Source organism: Adiantum capillus-veneris, chromosome 5, assembly GCF_014529385.1.
Source record: "Adiantum capillus-veneris isolate H3 chromosome 5, ASM1452938v2, whole genome shotgun sequence".
Classification (NCBI taxonomy): Eukaryota; Viridiplantae; Streptophyta; class Polypodiopsida; order Polypodiales; family Pteridaceae; genus Adiantum; species Adiantum capillus-veneris.
In genome coordinates this window covers 122,222,961-122,243,738 of record NC_140935.1, presented here as the reverse complement: position 1 = coordinate 122,243,738, position 20,778 = coordinate 122,222,961, and the positions used below count along the sequence as shown (strand labels likewise).

General features: G+C 40.6%; 1 protein-coding gene across 2 annotated transcripts in view; it reads right to left on the bottom strand.

Annotated features, from left to right (window-relative positions):
• LOC147458015 (calcineurin B-like protein 1) overlaps positions 1 to 8,714 on the bottom strand; it is a 38,655-nt gene extending 29,941 nt beyond the window's left edge. Inside the window, exons 1-6 of one of the 2 annotated variants that reach the window (XM_086512767.1) lie at positions 8,311 to 8,714; positions 7,648 to 7,792; positions 7,248 to 7,330; positions 7,079 to 7,138; positions 6,871 to 6,979; positions 6,737 to 6,789 (exon numbers count right to left, since the gene is read on the bottom strand). In XM_086512767.1, coding sequence (XP_086368893.1) covers positions 6,737 to 6,789; positions 6,871 to 6,979; positions 7,079 to 7,138; positions 7,248 to 7,330; positions 7,648 to 7,792; positions 8,311 to 8,409 — 549 coding nt within the window. In that variant the 5' untranslated portion in view covers positions 8,410 to 8,714. The remainder of the gene's footprint in view (positions 1 to 6,736; positions 6,790 to 6,870; positions 6,980 to 7,078; positions 7,139 to 7,247; positions 7,331 to 7,647; positions 7,793 to 8,310) is intronic. The other variant, XM_086512766.1, reaches the window with a different exon arrangement.
• Between the last annotated feature and the right edge of the window lie 12,064 nt (positions 8,715 to 20,778).

Below are 20,778 nucleotides of genomic sequence, written 5' to 3'. Positions count from 1 at the left end.
GCATCATCATAAAGCCATCTTTGAGGAGGTAGTGCTCGTGATGTTGCCCCTCATGTAACTGTTCAAAGATCCTTGCAAAATCTTCACTAGCAGAATATTGTTCCTTCCAGCTAGAAAGCGCATGAATCACGGCCAAGAGCTCTTTCTCATAGACTTGCATAGTCCTCTCTGGCCCTTGCAAAATTTGGCTTTCATAAGCTACTACCCGTCCATCTTGCATTAGCACTGCTCCGATGCTACTGCCACACGCGTCACACTGGACCACAAATGACTTCCTCAGATCTAGCAACAATAACCGGATCTGAAGTCAACTTTTCCTTTAAGAGATTAAAAGCTGAAATCTCTTTTTAGGTCCATCTGAAAGTGACCTCTTTCTTTTGCAAAGCGTGAAGAGGCGATGCTATCTCTGCAAAATTTCTGATAAACCTTCTATAGTAGGAACACAATCCCAAGAAGCTTCTGACATCGTGCACAGTCTTCAAGTCTGGCCATGTCTTGATAGCTTCGACCTTTGCGGGATCCATTCTCACACCATCCTTTGAGACTATGTGGCCAAGAAAGTGGATCTCTTTGAAGAAGAATTCACTTTTCTTAGGATTGACAAGTAACCTGTGACTGCGCAGCTCTTCGAACACAATGGTCAAGTGACGCCTATGCTCCTCTTCATTCTTCGAATACACTATCATGTCATCGAAGAACGTCCCAACAAACTGTTGATGCGAGCGGAAAATTCGGTCCATCATTCTGTTCAATGTGGCAGGAGCATTTGTTAGCCCAAACGGCATCACTAGAAACTCATAAAGACCAAATGTCGTTCTAAACACAGTCTTGTGCACATCCTCTAGCCTTATACGAATCTGATGGTAGCCACTCTTAAGGTCTATCCTGCTGAAAATTGCAGCACCCTCTAAACGATAGAGAATATCATCAATTCTAGGAATAGGAAACCTATTCTTGATGGTATTCTTATTCAACGCACGGTTATCAATACACATGCGCCATGAGCCGTCCTTCTTCTGCACTAGGAGCACTGGGGAGCAAAAGGGTGAAGAACTAAGCTGAATCAGCCCCTTCTCTAATAACTCCTCAACTTGGCCCATAATCTCTTTCTGCTGCACCGCACTAACCCTGTAGAGAGGTCTATTTGGTGGGCTACACCCTGCCACCAAATCTATCTGATGGTCCTCAGGTCTCTCTGGCGGCAATTGCGGCGGTAATGAATCAGAAAAACAGTTACTAAACTTTTGCAAAATGCTGACCTTTCTTTATCTAACACAGATAAATTTGACTGATCACTATTTGAGACATCACAGGCAAAAATCAAGTACACAAAAAGATGATTCTTCATTACAGAAGTGATAGCAGAAGCAGATACAATAGGGATTTGACTCTCCTTTAAGCTTTACATCCAAGATGTGAGTTTTGCCCCTATGCTGTACAGTGATCTTTTTGTTGTAGGCATCCAAGACTCCATGAACTCGGAACATCCACGGGATCCCCAACAAGGCGTCACAACCTTCCAACGGCATGATGTAGAACTCTTCTGTGTCCACATATGACTGGATATGCAGACGCAGTTTTCCAATGATGGGAGTAACACACTCTGAGTGGCCAGGACATGCCAACCTTGCCTCTGCTGTGTACCCCATCTCTTCAGCTTTGATGCCCAGCTTAGCTTCATAGCTAACTCTGGTGAGATAAAGTTGGCTTTGGCACCTGGATCAAAGAAGACGAGTGTCGTCTGATCCCTAACTTTACCCCATGACCTGCATAACTCACTAACATCTGTGCTGGGCCTGTCACCCACCATGTCTGGCACCAAACCTGCCGTGGGTTTAGGCTTCTTGCCTTTCTGGTCTTCTTTATCCTCTGAGTCAGCTGGTCAATTGATAGAAAAGTGACCAGGCTGCTCGCATATAAAGCATTTGTTCTCAGCCATTAGGACCTTCTTTTCCTCGAGCGACTTGCGCACAAAAGGCTTCTTTTTCTGTTTCTTTGCCTGTGCTCCAGAAGTCCCGGCTGAATCCTTGTCTTTGGTGGCCTTTTCTGCCCCTTTGACGCATCACGAGCCGTTTTCACAAAGGGCTTCTTCGCTGAATTTTTCTTTTGCTGCCCTCCTTTGTCGCTGCTCGGAAATCCATTGTCCTCTCCTTTCAACAAGGCAAGACCAGTGTTCGCAACTTCCATAAGCTGAGTGAGAGTAGCCACTATTCTTTGTACAGTAATCGCGAAGCCCTTTAGGCAACCCACAACAGTACTTCTCTATCTGCTCTGTCAATGGCACAAATCTGTAGGAGGTCACTGAGAGTAACGCTTTACAAAACCTCCCATTGTACTCCAGCAAGCTCTTGCACGAAGCTGAAGTAAGCTGGTGCCAATTTGTCATGATGTCAGCTTCAAATTCATTTGATAGCCAAGCAGATGCAAACATTTGCTTGAAGTAAACCCAAGTGGCGGGTGCCTATCCTTGCATTAACAATGTCGTCCACCATGTAAGCGCATTGTCCTTTAAGAAAGTGGCAGCTTTCCTGACCTTCGAGGCCTCTGTAAAATTCCCTCCCGCATAAGCTGTATCAAACTGCTGGAAGAAGGTAAGAGCCTTTGCCTTATCCTCAAAACCACTGAAGGTACTGAACTTTACAGCTGCACCACCTTCTTTGTAATCCTTTGGCTTCTCTAGTGCCCCCAAGTTGTCATAAGGGATGGTCTGCAACATGGGCACTGTAGTAGGCATGATCGGCACATCTTGGCCATTCACATTTTGCGTCAGAGGTGCGATATCTGGCTGCTGTCCAGAAAAACCAGCCATGCCAAAATGACCCTGTGGCACCCCGAACTGGCCGTGGTTGCTCTGAAAACCCTGCTGCATGCCAATACTACCATACATGGGGTTTGGCATGATGCCTTGCATACCCCCCAACACTGTTCCTGCCATGTACGGCTGACTTCCAGGCGCATAACCAGCCATACTTTGGAACACTGATCCACCCCCGAAATACCCAAGATGTACCGTGGGCGGTGGAAAAACTGAGTGCATAGCGTGGTATCCAATTACCTGTCCATTCAAGACAGCATGCTGGCTCTGAAAGGTGGCGGGCTGAACTGGCATAACCTATGGAATAGGCGCTCTAGCCACCTGTTCAAGCACACGAGGAACCTGTTTTGGAGCCCCTGACTCCGCAACATGCGAGTGTTCCCTTTCCTCCTGAGCCTCATGAAGTACCTGGGCTTGAGCATCAACAAGCTCCGTACGCGGTGTAGGTTGCCTATTTTGCTGTTGCACTGGTGGCGCTTGCAAGAACTCCATAAACCTTGGATTCTGCAACAGCTATGAAAAGACATTCACTGTGGCAACTAACTGAGTCTTGAACGCATCATCCTCAAGTTGCCCAGTCATAAAGCCCTGTACTACTGAGGGGACATTCACATTGACAAGAGGTACAGACTGACGTGGCCGTGAGCTCTCGCCAATCTCAAAAACCATAGGGATCTCCTGCCTATCCTTTAAAGAGGAACCCTCTTCCATAATGCCCTTCCCCTTGTCGGCCATAGTGTAATCCCCACGTTCCCCGCACTCTCTGTCTTTACCCAAAACAATCCAGGCTCACTCTTTAAGGAAAAAGTGATTGATATCCCGGCAATGGAACCATGAAACCGGCCCGTAGAGCAGTAGGCGTTGGCTTCCACCCGAAATTCTTTACTTTAGACACACACAGAGTACTTCGCAAAGGTAACCTGTAACGGGGATTAACACCTAAGTACACACACGGCTCGGAAGCTAGAATGCTCCGAGTAGACGCTGACAACCTGCAAGCCCCAAAATTGGCGCTCCTTTCGGTATTTCTTTATTCTTTAACAGAGGGAATAAAACCTGTGATCTCCTACAAGCTGCCCCGCGTAATCTAGGCTAAAAAACACCTGTTCTGGCCCGATTCGGCAGCATAACTGTACTAGGACGCTTCACAGTCAGTATCCCCACGCAATAGGTGACTTTCCCGACGCATACGGACACTTTGCAAAACCTGGCGAGAATCTGCAGCACGCTGAATTCTCTGTTTTCTGCCCCGAAAATGCGCCAGTTCACCTATACAACGGTCCCCTCGCCTCCCCGAACCTCCTGGGGGTATTAGGGTCCGTTTAGGGCCGAAACCCTAAACCTGCAAAAATACACAGCAGGCTGTAATTCCCTGTTTTGGGCTCCGTTTCCCGTGCCGGTCCCATCTATAGCAAGACCTCGAGCTCCCGCACCTGTAGGGCTACTTGCCCTTTGAATCGGACGAGATTTCTGACGTGAAACCTCTCCGAATTCACCTGTACCTGCTGCAAGGGATTAGCTGCTAGCTAATCCAATACCTGTGCAAGAGGCTCTTGCCTCGGCAATCGTGCATGAACCCACATAACTATACATTGGTCAAATGAAAATCCCACTAGTGGGGCATAACATACTGCTCGTAGGGGGGGGAAGAGAGTAGTGCATAGCGTGCAAGGCATCACTCCTGGCACCGAACTGTACATGAGGGGGAAAGGAAGCACTCCATAGCTCTTAACCTGTGACAAAATGCAAAAGGAGGCTCTTCCCAACTTAAAAATTCAGCGTCCATTTTTCTGGAAGAGGCAAGTTCATGAAATTTTGCCACTTGGCGCATTTACAAGCATTTTCCCGTTTCGAGTTCGCTGCTTAAAAATCTCACGACTGATCGCCCAGTTGACTTCGCGGCAGAGTTATAAAGTGTTCCCCTAGTCATACTGGAGGTAATGACGCGAACACATTTCGTGGCCCAAAATAGCAATTCCCTAAATTTTAAGAAATGATTCCGTTGGGCTCCTTGTGGTCATCTGACCATCTATCCTCATTGGGACCGCATTCAAAAGTGCAATGTGGCCCAACTGTCGGATACTTTCTGTTGGTAGTCACACCTTGACTCTAGGCCTTTATTGAGTTCACTTCCTAGTATCCACCAACTTGCTAAGTGCGACGGGGGCACCTATATGATCTTGCTCTGAGCCTAGACATCCTCTTACCATACAAATTCCAGTGCTGACCACTACCCATCTGCGGGTGAAACTACCGTTTACATTGGCCATACAATGTCCGACCGTTTGCTACTTCAAGAAGAGGGTCTCAAAAATAAAACAAAACCCATTGGAAAGAAACCAACAACTAAAGTTAGCAGTTGCCACGTCCTCGTGACGTAGTTAACAGTTGCCACGTCCCCGTAACAGTCGTGCCCGATTTCCGACTTGGGATGCCCAAGTCTGTAACAAAATGTCTAGCATTTTGTTTGATGAATGTTCTAATGAATTTAGCGCATCTAAACATTCTGTTAGAGATCAGCGAGATCTGGATGTGATGGCTAAGTGAATGTCATTCTAATGCATCGAGATTTCTATCTCGATGAGATTATTGGAAACAATTGCGAATGAATGAAGACTTCCAGAAGGAGATGCCTACACAAATATCTAGGTTTATCAAAAGTTCTGCACTAGATGAGATGACCACAATGAATGTACTTCGGTATTCAGTGTGAACTCAATGTTTTATTTGTGAAATGCATGCTCTGTGAATGTATTGTCTTGTTTGGGATGGTCATTGGCATGTGAGCTTGAAATGTGAGAAAAGATATGAATTTAAGATTTCATGGATCAAGACATCCGTTGTGATAGACTTGGACACCCCAAGCCAATGATCTAATGTAACAAACATGAGAGAAACTGGAACAACTGAACAAAACTGAGAGTGAGAGACGACACGGCACAGCGGAGTTCTACGCCTAGATGTACTGGCCCCAAAGACTGGCGTCCCTTCTCGATATTCTAACAATCTAGAACCATAATCCATAGAACATTGTACTAGGTAAAACACTTACCTCCTCTTCCCTATCTACAATGTGCACCGGAAGGAAACCTAGGGAGACGTTTAGAGAAGGGCTCTGATCGTGCAAGGCAGACTAAATGATATGTGGGGGCACAGAGAAGCATCTAACCTGCTGCCCGAAACCCAAACAACTCTCGTTTGTTACTTTAGCAATAAGATATGCTACTTCAATGATTCGAGACGGATTGAATGCCGCTTGGTCTCTAATAGAGAAGTTCCCACAGAAAAGAAAACCATCGAAGTGCTCCACATAATAAAGAGGTTCCTACAGTGTTTTTGGGTTGTGTAAACATTCTCTTCCATAGCAATGGTAAGCCTTCATCATTTTTGGTAATTTGTCCTCATGACAATGTAACGAATGTAACATATCAAACACAAAGAACTTATCCAGCACATGAGCCTCTTTGGAAAAAAAGCGAGCATTTGAGAAGGATACGCTTGACAATGCTTGAAAAAAACCTAGGTTTAGTGTCATCCCACCTACAAATTTTGAGATTCACCTCTAAATTTTAAGTTTGAAGGAGAGAAGCCTACAAAATATAGAGAAATTAAGTGTTAAAACCTTCAAATTTAGCCAATTCAACATTTCTCATGTGTAGGTTTGCCAAATTTTTTGGGAAAAGTTTTTTTCAAGTACTGCTTGACACTATAGAACCTGAATGCTATAATGAGATTTCTTCAGAAATTTGGTGTTGACCCTGAAAAGTTTCTAGACTTCTTGCTTAAAACTGTCAAAACCCTTCCACTGAAATTTCAAGAAGAGGTCAAAGAAGCCATGGCCAAAAGCATAGCAGAACTCATTTCACTCAAAAGAAAGAAGAAAATGAGACAACAGATGAACCAGAAGAATAAGACGCCTACCTCTTCACGTTCAATACAGCCGGTGTTTCTCAAGTCATAAAGCTTGAACGCAACTGCAGGTTTCAAGAACTTACACAAGTTAACATACAGAAAAGGTTTATCAAAATGTTCATCTTACACAAGTAACATCTTACAATCAATCTTCTTATGCACGTCTGTGTTTGGATGAAAGACACTAAGGGCTCTGACAAACTCCCCAAACTCTATAACGCCATTTCTCTTGAAATCGAATACATCAAAAACCTGCAAATGTAAGTAAAAGGTAAACAATTTTCAGTTACGATTATATTTCTGTCCTCTAACAAGTATGACATGACTCTCAATAACAAAAGGAAAAATTACCCTGTCAGCAAACAAACTCTCTCTTTTACTGTTTTGAAACAGAGCAAGCTGGAACTCCTCCTGAACATCACTACCGTAAAAATTGATTAAGAGATAAGAACATGAGAGAAACCCCTTTCAATAAAAAGAAGACAAAATACTTTAACTTTTATCAAAGCAGAGACATTACCTTGTGTATTAGGCCATCATCAATGACAGAACTACTAATCTTCTTGAAGAGTTCATACAAAGCCTCAACTTCACTCACACTGACTGCAAGCAAGGTTGAAACCAGGTAAAAAATCAGAACAGAAACAATCCTGAAATGTGCCGATGCAGGAAGAACAAAAGAGAATCATAGAGCAAAAATATACAAAAAAAATAAAATTCATGGAGAAAATCAAGAGTTAATTTTCATTACTAACTGTGCTGGAGTGATCACCATGCACAACGGATCATTACATTCTTCTGGCAGAATGGGCTTCTTTAAATATAATAATGAACATGGTCAACTAGGATGGTAATCACTTTTATTGCTTGCCCACGTAAACTTTGGACCTTCATAGACCTTTGATTATTATATCACTTACATGTGGTGACTGCTGCAAGATCTGCAGGGCTTTCGTACCCTTGTGGTCGCTTTGAAAATTTGGATTTACAGCACCCCATGTGAATATCAGTGACACACTCCAGCCAACCATAAGGCTTCTCCAGATACTCTTCAAGCTTGGATACCTTCAAAAGGAAAATATTCAAGTGAACAGTCTACCCCAACCCTCATTGACAAGAAGGCTCTCTCATTAACAGTGACATGTCCATTTTTGCAGTCATCCAAATGATAGAACAGAAAAGTTGATGTTAAAAGTATCGCTCCTGTAAGCAGACCTTCACCATTGCTTTCATAAACCACTTCTGCTTGACAGAAGGCAAGCCCCGGTAAGTTACGATTACACAGAGATTACTCTGCACTACTCCTACACCAAGGGCATCATATCCAGACTTAAACAACTGTAGGTATAAAGCTAAACTGCCTGCTCATGAGGCGGCCAAATAATAAGGCCTGCCTTATTTCAAAGGTGTGTAGCCCCTAATTCACAGAAATTCGCCATAGGCCAGTAGATGAAGTGGCCTAGATTCAGCGAAAAATGTATCTGAGCCGGTTAGTTCATATGCGTTGGAGGCAATCTCGTAGCAATCATACAGTCAAACTCATCAAAAGACTGGCTAGCGCTTCCGAAATAAGCTACTTATACCGTATGCTTCGTATACTTTATGTGTCCGGAATAAGCTTTGTAGACACAGAGACAATCAACCGCAGATACACCCGACCAACCTGATTCACGTTTCCCCATGACGATAAGAGATGCAAAGCCTTTTATTCGCACGAGGAGGCTGGCCTGGCTATTGACACAGATTGTTAGAAGCTCAAAATGCACTTCCGGCCGACAATGGAGATACGCTGATGAAGAATTGGGGATATAAGAAGCAAAGCTACAAGTGTGTTTGCCCTCTCTCTCTCTCTCTCTCTCTCTCTCTCTCGGCTATGGCGACAATGTACATTGTCCTATTTCAACTTCAAGCACGTAAGTCGGTCGGTATCCTGTATCATAAAATACGGTCCTAACACATGTCACTCTCGAGTCTCTAGGGCAGGGCCCCAAGTTCCAACCTAGGACCTTTGTAAACTGAGGTCGAGGGTACTTTGGAAGTTTGTTTCTATCGCTCATCTCCAAGTTGCATGCAGCGACCTCTATTCACACCAAAGAAAGGACAACGACACCCTTCGGGACTAAGTGGCATGGACAATGTTGGGCATGGGAGAGTGGGATTTACGACGAGGGCATTGTGGAGTGGCGACGCTAAAAATAATCTAGGGCACCAAAGTAATTTAAGGTATTCTATATTATTTTTTGTAATAAAAAATAATTTAGGTACTTTAGATTATTTTCGACGTCCGTCGTTTTGCATACATGTTTTAAGTAAATTAGGGCCTCCACGTTTCAGAACGCGCGCATGACGAAGTGGTTAGGGCATGCGCCTCCCTCTCATGGGTGAGGTCATGGGTTTAAACCCCACGCCAGTAAAATAGGATACCTTAGATTACTTTCGAAATGCGGGTACCATATATTACTTTTTGCCTTAGATTACAAAAGTAACATAGAGTACCCGCATTCCAGATCTATGGTTCACAATGCCCCTGCCGTAGATCCCACCCTCCCATGCCCATGCCACTTAGTCCCGAGGAACGTCACCTACAATAATAAATAACAAAGTTTGACTCACTTTGTGCAATTCAAAAAGATGCTCAACCGTCCATTTTATTTGAATTTTGAAATTAAACATTTTCATTGGGCAATGGGTGACTTTAAGCCTTGTTGGGACCCATATCTCTCTTTTGGGGTTGGTGTGTCTTCTTTTTCACACCTATGTTTGTTACACGGGAATGCACAAATGGAATTGTAACTTTTGGCTCCGATCGTCAAAAAAGTTGAGATCAATTTTTTTAGAAAACACTCAATGAGGCGAATCAAATGAGCTACTCACTGGTTACAGTTGAGCTCGGAGATCGAAGATCTAGGCTCCCTCTCTTAGGTGGCCTTATGTTGGCCCCTTTACCCTAGTTAGGGTGGGTTCCCAAGTTGCATACAACAGAAGAAGGGAGGTCACCACCATTGGTTGGTTGGAGGAAGACTTGACACCTTGCTAGCACGTTGCCCATGCATGCTATTGTGAAGTTGTGACTTCTTTCTTCTGCCTAGGGGGTAGGGGAATGGTAGGCAAGTGAGCTTTCGTGTCACCCACATCAAGTAGAAAACCTCTACGGCTATCCTGTTTGAACATAGCCTTAGAGCACCCAACTATTGAAATAGGAACCTCCAATTTCCCACAAGCCAACATCAAAATTGTTTTTCAGAAACTTGCATATTTCAATATAGACGCTTTTTTTATTTTGGTCATCAAATGAAGGTTGAAATTTAAAATTGTCATGCCAAAAGATACTAAATGCATTTACATTTCCAATTTAAAATTGTTTTGCCAAAAGATACTAAATGCATTTACATTTCCAATTTAAAATTGTTTTGCCAAAAGATACACTAAATGCAGTTACATTTTAAAAGTTTTGAGGAATACTCAATATTTTTATGGGGTTAATGGTTATGCAACGAAATTTTAAATTAATTAAGTAGATTATTCTATGTGTATAAAACAATTGGCAATAAACACGAAAACGTCGCTAGGTCAATCTCTCATTTACATATGAACTGATATGCATAGAAAAAGAGAGAGAGAGAGAGAGAGAGAGAGAGAGAGAGAGAGAGAGAGAGAGAGAGAGAGAGATAAAGACAGACATATAGGGAGCCGATAGTCCGACCCCCCCCCCCCCCCAAAAAAAAAAAGAAACTTGTGTTATTAATTCTCTGAGGAGACTTAGGGTTAATATGCCTTTTGCCGAGCATATCATGGACATCCCGATTCAAGGAAAATAAAGTCACCGACTTTATTGGTGATAATCCACTCTAAAGTGATTAATTTTTAATAAATTGAAAGAAGAAATTACTGGTCTCCCTCAATTATGACATATACAGGCATAGAGTACATATTTGTTGGTCTGTTCTGCTTTCTCTTTTTCCCCACGCTATTTTTGCCTTTGGTTATTTATAAAGTATCTTTATTGTGTGCAAAAGGTGCTTTTGTTATGCTTGCATAACATCACACTCCAATCAAGAGGCACCATTGTAGTACTCCATAGGGAAGGATGGTGAAATACAACAATGCCATTTTGTACATGTAGTATGGAAAGAGTGAGGGAGGGACCGACAACGAAGTAAGCAAAGGCCTGCAAAAGAACGATTAATTCCTAAATAGAAACCAATATAGTTATAAATTTCTATTTATTTACTTATAAATTTATCAAAGTAGGCAAACTTCGTTCCTTAATCGGGTGCATAGCATGTGCAAAAAAATTGTGTTGCTTGGCAGAATTCTCAATCTCAATTTCTCAAACAACCAAGAGACCTATGAATATTTAGAACAGATTGAGAAAAGGAAGAAAGATCGAATGAGATAGACATAGTAACCTATGTATCCCGTATATGACCTGACAACAATAAATAGCTATAAAATCTTGTATGCAAAAAAAGTAGAGAGCAAGAGCTTTAAGGTGAGCTATTTGGTTTGTCAAATTAAGCTCAAATCAACTCACTATGGTTAAAAAAATTGACTCGTCTAGTTTTACGAAGCATATGCATGCAAGTGAGTCCTATTTTAGGCCAAAAGGCATGCTTTTTTGGCCTAATTAGTTTGCTTGCAATACACACAATTGGGTCCACCTCCATCTTGACCCTTCCTCACTATCCATCCTATTGTTGTTGCCTTTGTCCTCCAAGCTATCCACCTCCTTGTCACATTCCCAATCCGTTCGGCCATCTTGCCCATCTTTGGAAGCTCCAAAACCCGTTTTTAACCATTTCTAATCCCGACAAATCATGTCTTAGTCCCGCAAAAATTCCTTAGGCACTTGTGAAGGTAGCATCATCCTTTGGGTGCTCCTCTAATCATGAATTCAAGGCAATTTGTGTTTCAAATGTTTATCAGACAAGCACCCTGCAAGACTCCGATGTTTGGGATACTATTTTTAAGGATGTTCTGTTGGAGGTTCAAAGTGACATTAAATTTTTAGTTTATCAGATTTTTTGGGGTACTATTTTTAAGGATGTTCCGTGGGAGGTTCAAGGTGACATTAATTTTCAGGTTATGAACATGTCAAGAGCTAATGTGGTTCTTAGACATGAATGGATATATGACCTTGGACGGCCTACTCTTAAATGTAGATTATTTACATAAAATTCAGCTCGAAGCTGATCGAAACCACGTTTTGCATTTGGAGAGTGTTATGTATCCTCTTTTCTTCTCAAATGTATAGTCAAGCTACGGTTATTGCGATAAGAAAATGAATAGAGAAATTTATTTGTATTATTGTGTGTCTCTCTTATTTGCACATGAAGATAAAAGTTTTATGTCTGATTCTTTTTTTCAAAGTGATGAATCTTATTAAATTTTACACGATAATGAAGATGTATTTCATGATGATTTGCCTCCCGGGTTAGCTCTTGAGCAGGGTGTTCAACATAGTATAGATGTACAACCAGACATTAAACCTATTAATTAGCTTTCTCTTAGGCTCACCTTAGCAGCATAAGTTACATTTTTAGGTGCATAGCCAAGCATCATTTCCACATACATATTCAAAGTAGCATGCTTATAACCAAAATGAAGGAGAAGACCATGAGGGCCTAATTTCATAAGGCCAACCCCACCTCAAAAGGCTTTTCATTACTCATGCTCTTGGAGCTCTTTACACAAAGAGAAGCTTGAATGTACATAGAACCGTGGAAGCTAAGATCTTCATGACCCAAGCAACTTAGCGACTTCCTTGATAGTCATATGTCATTCTCGTTTTCTTCAAAGCATCGAATGAATGCTCAATATAAGTATATACCAGAGAAAAGGAATGGAATCCATAGGGATTTGATTATGAGGCTGACAATAATAAGCTCCATTGCATAGTAGTATAAAGAATACTAGAGACACTCCTGAAACTTTAGATAGTCTCTAAAAATCCCATTAAATGACTTTTGTAATTGCAAAATTAGCTTTTGGTTTCTTCTACAAAGTTGTAGGGGTTAAAAAGATCTAGTTTTTTTTCAAACAAACTTTTTCAGTTCAACCTTGTATGAGGGAGTTATGTCTGATTTAGTGAAGACTACTTTCCCCCCTCCCACTTCAAAAATAATAACTTTGAATTTCTAAGAGAAAGTGAAAGAGTCCAAAGTATGGGAGTATGAACGTGGAGGTTTGGTCTCTTTTGGGATCTTTGAAGAGGCATATTAATGTTCTAAGACATCATACCCTTCTACCCACTCCATCTCCCATTTCTAGCCGTATTTTGTTGTTTTCAATCTCGTGGAGTTCTTGTGAGATCTTAAGAGAATTCTCCATGCACTTATAAAGTGGCATTCATTTTTGACACTTCCTTAGTCATGAGTGCACTTCCTTGCATGTATCATTATCTTTTGACATGTGCTCTCTCCAGTATAGTCGTTACTAGAGAGAAAGGCTAAGGTAAAGCCTAAAAGTCATTAAAATTAAATTTTGATGACATATTCCTCCCTTGAAATCATAGTCACCCACAACTATGCATGGATCAAGCAGAACGTAGCCCATTTTTAACTGATTTCCACACTTAAGTGAGAATACTTTCTTTGAACTAGATAGCAAGTGTAGAAGCAATTTTGGTGATATAGTGATCGCAAAATTTATTTCTTGAAAACATTAGTGTACACAAAGAACCTTTTGAGGCACATTGAGAAAAAGTAAGCATTGCATTAAATCATTGAATATTTTGCATATTAATATGTTAGTTACATTGTAGCTATGAAGGAACTTGTAGTCTTGCAATAAAGGAAGAGAATCCTTTAGCTGGTTCTTGCATCTATTTAGCATCTTCAAGTGGATAATCTCTAAACTTAATCAAATACCTACATATCACCTTTCCACCTCACAAAAAATTGTATTCATGTTTATGGATAGCCTCAAGTTGTAGAAATCTCCTCTTTTTCTCAAACTCTAGAGGATCTTCTTCAATGGGCTCCATTGGAGGTGTATGCTCAAAGACTTAAGTAGATCCACATGAAATGCACTATGTATATATCAGTGTTCATGAAACTTGGGTATATATATAAGCTATTATACCATTGATTCATTCCAAAATAGAGAATGGTAGAAGTTTTGATGTCTTGTGGGTTTGCCTTGTTAGCTCCTCGCCAATTCTCACCCGTCTTTTGATATAATTTGGCCTTAGGAAATTTAAGAAAACCCCATTCTTTTTGCTTAAACTCTAAGGCATTCTAACTTATCACTAGCTCTTTTTTGCTTCTATTATGATGCTTGATTAGCTTATTTTATCCTTTTGAAAAGCTATCTTAATGTCATGCACATTTTCATCAGGTGCAAATATCTTTTAATGCTTTTTTAAGATATCTAGAGGCTTGGGGAAGCCTTCAATTATCTCAAATGGAGACTTGTCTGTAGAAGTATGCAATGTGCTATTGTATGCAAAGTCTACCAAAGGTAATTATTTTTCTCGTTGATTATGTTGGTTCTTCTCACCAAATAGTTTTTGTAAAGATCAAGAATAGTCAAATTTGCGATTTCACTTTGGCCATCCATTTGAGGATGATATGCTTAAAAGAAATCAAGATGTGTGTCCCTGTTTTCAATTAGCCCTCTCCAAAAGAGACTCGTCATATGTGGATCTCTATCAAAGACTATTGAACTTGGCATACCATGGTACCTAAAATTTAGGAAATGAAAAAAGTAGTCATGTGATGCATTTTAATAGTTTTTTTAACATAAATAAAATGAGTATGTTTACTAAATCAATCAACCATTGTCCAAATGTCCATATTTTCATCTATGGACCTTGGTAAGACAAAGATAAAGTCCATAGAAATAGTCTCCCATGGACCTTTTGGGATTGGCAAAGATTGCAACAATCTAGGGCCCTTGTGTTTATCATGCTTGACCTTTTGTCATTCTATGCATTGCTCTACATAGTCCTGAAGGTCATGTCACATAATAGGCCAATAGAAATATGTTTATATTGCTTGGATTGTGGCTTGAATTCCACGGTGCCTTGCATAAGGAGGTGCATGGGGTTTGTGCATAATCTTCTCTAGGCAAATTTTTTGTGAACCATGCAATAGAAAGGCTACAAAACGGCATCGCAAAGTCCTTGCAAAAAATACAAGATAACATACCATGAGTAAGAGAACCATAGATCTGCATACCTGAAAGATCATATACACACTTAATCCAAGGCAAGATTGATTGGAGAGAGATAAAGATCAAGAGAGAGTACAAGTTCATGCATGTGCACGTCCTAGAGCAAAGTGCTACACATATATGGAGAGGGAAGGGAAGAGGAGAGAAGAAGAGAGACACAAAGCATTGTGTACAATCTCCCCCGTGCAAGAGTAAGTATTTCTCTTGTGTATGTATTTATTTATAGATTTAAGCCAATGCTTGAAAGTGATTACAACTCTCCACTCGGACAGGAAAATAGTTATTGCTCATAAAGAGCTCACATTAACAAGATACCCATAAAGTCTGTTAAGTAGTCCAATGGTTTCTGCTGCTTTCTACAACAAATAACCGGTTAAACATCATAACTAAATCTCATCACATATATCTACCTTAAGGAAGCAATTGTCCTCATTTGCTATATTATGAATTTGTAAATATTGGTTAAAATTATATATAAAAAACATCATGTATCAAGATAAAATCTCACAAACTCAAACAAAATAATTTACTTACGCCTTTCGTCATCCACATAGTGCATATTCTAGTGTCCCATACCATGAGAATAAGCAATATGTGTCATATCTTAACGTAGCAGGATATCGTTAGTCACAACCCCTCGTTCAATAACCAAGTTCCATCAATGACAAATCTAAAACCATAAACATTATCATAAACTAAGTCCATATAATCCAAATCATTTCTATCCGAGTGTCCAAAATCACACTAAGAGTAATGGTGGCTATCCATTGTAGTATGATTTTGTGATCAGTGTTGCTTAAACTGGCAAATTGATACCAATTGGGCGTGCTACCTAAACTGATAAATGTGCACTTGTGCTACATAAAACGAAATATTTATGATTATTTTTATTAAATTGGTGGATTTGTATTTATGGTCATGTTGTTTAAACTGACAAATATGCACCAATGCTTCCTAAACCAACGGATCTACATTGACATAAGTCGGTGTTAATTAAAACCGGTGAATCTACACGAAAAGTGTACGCTGCCTAAGCTGGAGAATCTGTGTACATGTGACCAATGGACTAAGCAAGGTATAAGGTATGCACATTTGCTACCATTTTGAATACAAAATCTCATTAAATTTGAGGAAGAAAGACTTACAATTGTCTTATATGGTATTTCAAATTTTCGTTTCTCTTTTTCTTATCCTTCTTCAATCATCATGTGCGTGATCCTGATTAACTTTGATTGTACCTTCTAAATACATTCACAAAACTCACAAAACAATGAAAGAGAGGCCCATAGCATAAAAGATTCCAAGTTTAGATAAAAACAATCACATAAAATGAACCACAAGTCCATGTAAAAATAAAAAGATGATTGTATAGCAAAGTTTTTCCTTTAGCTGGTCTTTCCCAAGAGCTTTGGTGAAGATACATTTATCTACAATAGGACAAGACTCAAGCTCCACAATCTCATCCTCAATAATCTCTCAAACATGATGTTATTGAACCTCAATATTCTGTGTGCATACATGGAAGACAGGGTTCTTGGCAATTTCCATGCAACTTTGGTTGTCACATTGAAGTTTTATTGTTGAATCGACAAGAATACCTAAGTCCACAAGAATTCTCTTGAGCCAAGCTATTTCACACACTGAAAAACAAGTAGCATCATACTTTGTTTTTGTTTAAGAAAGTGTGATGGCTGACTGCTTCTTGCTAATCCAAGAAGACACTCCGGAACCAAGTGAGAAACAATATCTAGAAATTGACTTTCTAGAATCACAATCTCTTGCCCATTAGAGTCACATTACCCACTAAGGGTATTTGAGGGGTATTTGTGCCAATGCCATAGAAAATGTCATAACACAAAGTAACTTTAATATACCTTAGAGCTTGCATATTGGCCTTCCAATGAGATTCCCTAGGATAATTAGAAAACCTGCTCAAAATACCAATTGCAAAATAAGTGTCTGGTCTTGTATTACAAGAAAACACAAGCTTCCTATGCTTCTTGATGTCAACTAAGGGAGAAGAATCCTCCTTCGAGAGTTTCACATTCACCTCCATTGGAGTGCTCACACATTTATAATTCATCTTTTCAAATGCTTTTAGTGTTTCTATTGGCTAAGAGATGAGGACGGCCTTTGTGGATTGCCAAACTTCAATCCCCAAGAAATAATGTAAAAGTCCCAAGTCTATCATTTCACACTTGAAACTCATGTTACCTTATACATGGGTGGTAGTGATGTGTGTGAACACACTTAGGACGGCCGGGGCATTTTTTTCCTCACTAGGAGGTTTTTTCCCCCGTGCACTGTATATACACCCATCATTCTAGGGCTATCTACCTTTCCATTCCACACTAAGTAAAACACTCTCTGTTGGGTGCCTTGAGCTTCCTTCTCTTCTCCAAGCTGTGTGTTTTCCTACAACCCTAATTCTAACAATTGCTATCAGAGCAGGTGTTGCATCCTCCCGGGCTTAGTCGCCAGTAGCTCCAACACACGCTTGCTCACTTTCTCCGATTTCAGTGAGCTTTGGCGAGCGTTTGCTCAGATTTTTGATTCGGGCTCATTTCGGCCTATTGTGTCGAAGGGCGTTTGGAACATTGTGCAAGGAGGGCATTGGTGTACATCCTGGTTCTGAGGATACAGGTGATGTTGAGGATGTTGCAGGTCTTGCTGTAAGACTTGCTGATGTTTGAGTCGTTTTGCCTACAACAGAATAAGCTCGTTGGGATGTAAAAGATGTGCAGGTTCATGCATTGATTGCATTGTCTGTGAAGCGCACTATCACTCCTCAAATTCGTTCAACAAAATCTGCAAAACAGGCTTGGGATATTTTGGTTGGTCTTTATGCAAGTCATAATGAGGCAAAAATTTCATTGTTTTGTAAAGAGCTGGAGTCGAAGATTATGCATGAGGAAGATGACATGGACACTTTACTTGCTGGTGTCAAGGATATCAATGAACAACTTATTTCTGTAGAAGAAGTCATTTCAGATAGTTCCCTTGTGCAGACTGTTCTTGATGCCTGGCCAGATTCTTACCAGACTTTTGCTAGTACTTCGAGACTCATGACCCAAGGAAATCCTGAAGTTGTCAAGTTCAATGCATTGTGCACATTGATGCTGCAAGAGTCACTTTCCAAAAAAAACAGGACTAGACAGTGTGGAATTGAACATGCTTTTATTGCTGCTCAAAGAAAAGGTGGTAATAGCAATGCAACCACTTCTCATGGTCCTTCTAGGAGTGGAAAAACACATGTTTCCAATGCCAACAATTCGTCTGGGGATTCTGGGGATAAGGGCAAAAATAAGATGCATTGCCATTACTGTAAAGCTAATGATCACTTGATCAAGCAATGTCCTAAGTTGAAGGCCAAAGAGGCTAAGAAGAAAGAGGCTGGTTCCACTACAAATGCAGCGATTGTTGACTCTTCTGTGAAAGGAGACTATCATGCTGATGTTGATGTAGAATGGGCTTTTAGTGCAGTATAATCCTATTGTCCATGATGCATGCATGTCAGTTGTTGCAGATTCACGTGTGGTATTTTGATAGTGGTGCTACAAAGCACATTACCTCACATCGTGATTTGTTCACCTCTCTTGTGTCTGTCCCTCATGGGAATTCAATTGTGCCAACAATGCCTCTTATCTAGTTCAGGAAATTGGAAAGATTGTGCTTACTATTGCAAATGGCAGTTCTTTCACACTTGTAAATGCACTTTATGTACCTGGGATCAAGAAGAATCTTTTGTCTGTATCTGGACTTGCTAGACTTGCGCTTGTAGTCAAGTTTGTGGATGATACATGTACAGTACCTGATCTCAATTTTGGTGATGAAATTGTTGCATCTTGCATTTTATGCAGCGGGAAGCTCACTTTGTATGACAAGTGTGAGTAGAATTTTGCAAATGCAGTTGTGGATTCTAAGGCTATTTCAGATGCAAAACTTTGGCATGCACGTTTTGGACGTGTGAATTTTGCTGCGTTTGCAAAAAATTGGTATGGTTGCTTTTTGGCCGCCTCTTGAAGCACCTGTCAAACATCTTTGTGAAGGCTGTATTTTGGGTAAGATGCAGCACTCAAAGTTTTCAAAGGATGGTTCAATTAGGGCCACATGCAGGTTGCAGCTTGTGCATAGTGATGTTTTGTGGGCCCATGCAAACTCCGTCCTTGGGCAATTACCTTTACTTTGTGACTTCATAGATGATTACTCCAGGTATGCATGGGTATTTCCGCTTAAAGCGAAGTCCGAAGTATTTATGTGCTTCAAACAATTTTTGGCTATGGCTGAAAATGTCTCGAAATGTACTATGGGCACTCTCCGTTTCAATCGAGGGGGGGATTATATGTCTCATGAATTTAATGCATTTTTGTCTAGTCGTGATCAAACACCAATGTATAGTGCCTTATACGCCTCAGCAAAATGGTGTTGCTGAGAGGAAAAACAAGTCACTTACAAAAATGGCATGATGTATGGTCAAAAGTCAAGCTTTGCCGCATTCGTTTTGGCTTGAAGCCATCGTGTGTGCCAGTTATGTACTTAACATGTGTCCTATGAAAGCTTTGCATTCTATTACTCCATATGAAGCATGGCATGATATAAAGCCTTCTATTGAGCACATGTGTGTTTTTGGATATTTGGCATATGCTTTGGTGCCACAAAAACAGTGCAAAAAATTGGATGATAAGGCTGTCAAATATATTTTTGTTGGTTATAGTGCTGAAAGCAAAGGTTACAAGTTGTATTTGCAAACAAAGCGTATCTTGGTCTCACGGGATGTTGTGTTTGTGGAAGATTCTATTCAGCCCTTGTTGTCATGTACTAGAGACAGTAATGTCAGCTCACAGGACATTCATGAAACTTTGTTGTTGCCTCTTTTCAATGGTGGAAGTCCAAATGTAAATTCCAATGAGGCAAATGTACAACCTATGGGGGTTTCTAAAAATGTTACAGATCAGCCTATTACTGATGAAGATATACATGAGTACTTGATGAGGAAAGGGTTGAAAATGAGCAGGCTAGAGGTATGCCTAAATGGCTGGTGCATACTTTGTGTGAAGTAAATTGGATGCACCTTTGTCTAGTTGTACTCATTCAGGTTCTTGCCATGCATCTTATGCATCAGATTGTTATGCTCTGGCTGTGTCTAGCCTACATGATGTCGAGAAACCTCTGTCTTATGATGAAGCACATAATTCAAAAACTTGGATGGTTGCCATGCAATAAGAATATGATGCACTTATAGAAAATGAAACATGGACTTTATGTGATTTGCCTCCTGGAAAAAAGGCCATTGGTACGAAGTGGGTTGACAAGTTGAAATGCAAGCCGAATGGTGAGATTGATCGCCATAAGGCTCGACTTGTTGCAAAAGGTTATGCACAACAAAAAGGCATAGATTTTGAAGAGACTTTTGCTCCCACTTGTCGTATGATGTGCATTTTCTATGTGCATTGGCACCTCAAATTGGTTGGGATGTACATCAATCCGACATTGTTACTGCTTTCTTCAATGGTGACATATTTGAGGAAGTTTATGTAACACTGACTCACGGTTTTGTCAAGAAAGGACAAAAGGATAAAGTGTGTAGATGTAAGAAAGCTTTGTATGGGTTGAAGCAATCTCCTCGTGCTTGGTATGAGAAGGCTGACACTCATTTGGTCAAACGAGGCTTTTGTAACAATCCAACAGAAAGCACATTGTATGTGAAGCGTGAGGGTGATGTACTTCTCATTGTGGTTCTTTATGTGGATGATTTGCTGATCATTGGACCAAATGAGAGACATATTGCTGAAATTCAGGCTCATTTGAATGCTACTTTCAAGATGAAAGATATGGGGCTGTTGCATCATTACTTGGGTATAAAATTTAAGCAGTGT